The 2,500-nt window shown below is 30.7% G+C and overlaps 1 protein-coding gene across 2 annotated transcripts in view; it reads right to left on the bottom strand.

Moving 5' to 3' along the window:
• The window catches only part of LOC125033540 (TRAF3-interacting protein 1-like), a 38,982-nt gene that overhangs the window by 11,242 nt on the left and 25,240 nt on the right, over nt 1-2,500 (bottom strand). For both annotated transcript variants that reach the window (XM_047625120.1, XM_047625122.1), the window contains one exon: nt 1-44. This exon is cut by the window's left edge and continues 124 nt beyond it. In XM_047625120.1, the coding sequence (XP_047481076.1) occupies nt 1-44 (44 nt within the window). The remainder of the gene's footprint in view (nt 45-2,500) is intronic.

Here is a 2,500-nt window from a genome sequence, read left to right as displayed (position 1 = left end):
TCCTGCAGACATGTTGGCACTATCATCTGCTGCATTGCGCAGACCTGGGGTTTAATGGGAGGAGTGATTAGTTAGACATAAGATTGTGATTAGCAATAGCTGTTTATTATGTAAGGCATGTGAGTATTTTTCCTTCATATTTAAAGTAATAATAAAATGTGATGGAATGTGAGACTCAAAAATATGAAGCTAGAAAACAGTATGCCTCTATGGGCCGTACATATCAATTGAGAAGTGTGTCAAGGTTTAATGGGCATGCTTGGTTACAATTTGTGCATGTAACACTTAACATGCTGAAAACGGTGCTACTACACCCAAAAGAATGACAGTATTATATTCTCAATTTGCTATTTTTTCCTAACGCCTGAGCTCATGGAATTCATGCTGATGACTGTAATCTATTCAGAAATAGTTCTATGCCTATCTATATGGTAATTTGTAGCTGCAAGAGCCTACAGTTAGAAGTTATATTTTTAGAGGGTTACATTAGGACACATTTCATTATAATGGAATAAGATAACACGGAAGATCAGCCAGACTTGGTCTAAGCAAAGATATGACCTGTATGGAATTAAAACCTAAGGTTAAGTTTCAGTAAAAGTAATGCATATTATGTCATATAAAAGGTTAGGTCCAGGCATGACAACAGGAAAGCTGCTTATTCCACAGAGTGACAAGTGTCAAAAAAGGTGTCACATTGACTGCTGAATTATGTGCTTCTGAAGACTAAAATGAAAACTGACATGCCAATTAAACATTTTTGATAGTAAATTCAATCATTCCCACCCCTGACTCCTTCTACAGGACGAATGATTATGTGTTTTTCATGAGCATAAAACAAGAATATCAAAACATCTTTTACAACTGAACTTTAACAACTTAATACCCTAAAAATAGGATATTTCAAGGCATTACGAAACATGGGAACTACATTCATGATATGTAAGGAAAGGCAGAAAGGGCAGATCTGACTATTTTTTAACACTATCTATGTAAATTGTACAGATCTCTGTACATCTCTTCATATTATTAGCATATGATAATTTTCATTGAAAAAAATAGCTATTATTATCTTTAGTTCATAAAAAAGCAAGTAGAACCGCATAGGAAAAAAGACAAGAGATGTATATCATTACATAGTAGTCTGTCATCCTGTTTAGAGGGAAATGCATTTGTCATGAATAAATCACAACATTCCCTGCATGAAGTTACTAACCCCACTGCAGTATCTTACTTCGTTTATGACCTTATGGTTATAAATGAGATTATCGCTGGTTTATAGTAATACTTCCTGCTTCTATGCAAATTTCAGGTTTAATATGGTATCACTCTAATTTAAAAATATATCTAAAAATAAAAGCAAAGAATCAACTAAACAAATGTTATTTCAAAGAATTCACTAATACTGATAACATGTCAGTTTAAAAATGTTAGCCAAAAAACCTTCAAAATACCCCAAGCTAGCATTATTTTTTTGTAAATCACAACCAACTTAATAGTCATCATGATTATCTTAAAAAATCAATGTCTTATTTCAAATACATTTATGAAAATTAAGATTAATCTATACATCAATTTAACAGTTATAATGACTATCTTTATATAGTTATATAAATCAACAATACTGCTTAACATTATCCAAGCTTCACTCATTTGTATTTACTTATAATCTCTGTCAAGACTGTTACAACAGACCAGGTCAAGTTAACACAACTAATGAAGTGGTATATTTGTTTTAACTTGACTTCTCCTCTTATGATAAGTCAAGAGAGTCTTGGGTTCAGTTCAATCTGGCATGCACTGATTAAATTTGATTAGGCTCCGGTACTTTACAATTTACAAAAGCAACGTCAGGTTCAGGCTTTGAGGTCATAGTTCATTCATGCAAAGTTACACTCAGTTCTAAACAGCTTCATTAGATTGAGTTGATTATTCATATCTTAAGTTTTACATTTTGTTTACTAAAGAAAGGGGGAGTCTGACCATATTTTTTAATAGTGGGATAAGATATGTCAATATCCAAATAACATGAATGAATAAGTAACATTAACCCACTGACATTGTGGGGAACATGAGTACATATACTACCCACTGTGGTTTTGTTTTATTAATCTTGTTTACACATACATGGCTTCAGTCAATTACTTGGCTTACTTCCTTGAATTTTCTGAAAGGAGCATCTTTATTCTAGTAATCTTTATTCTAAGATTTTAAATGATGTCTTAAATAACGATAAAACAAACAATTTTGGAAATAATAATAACAAATACTAACAGAAATAAAAGTCTTATTCCCCTAAAATTTAAGGAATGGGGTAAAATGGGTGTGATCAGGTAGGCCTAATAATTAACTCCTTGGTGACTTCATGAAGTTATCTATATAAGTAAGCAAGATATATATATATATATATATATATATATATATATATATATATATATATATATATATATATACATAAATAAATATATATATATATATTTATATATATATATAAATATAT

The sequence above is a fragment of the Penaeus chinensis genome, chromosome 16 (assembly GCF_019202785.1).
Source record: "Penaeus chinensis breed Huanghai No. 1 chromosome 16, ASM1920278v2, whole genome shotgun sequence".
Lineage (NCBI taxonomy): Eukaryota > Metazoa > Arthropoda > Malacostraca > Decapoda > Penaeidae > Penaeus > Penaeus chinensis.
This window is presented reverse-complemented; position numbering and strand designations above follow the sequence as displayed.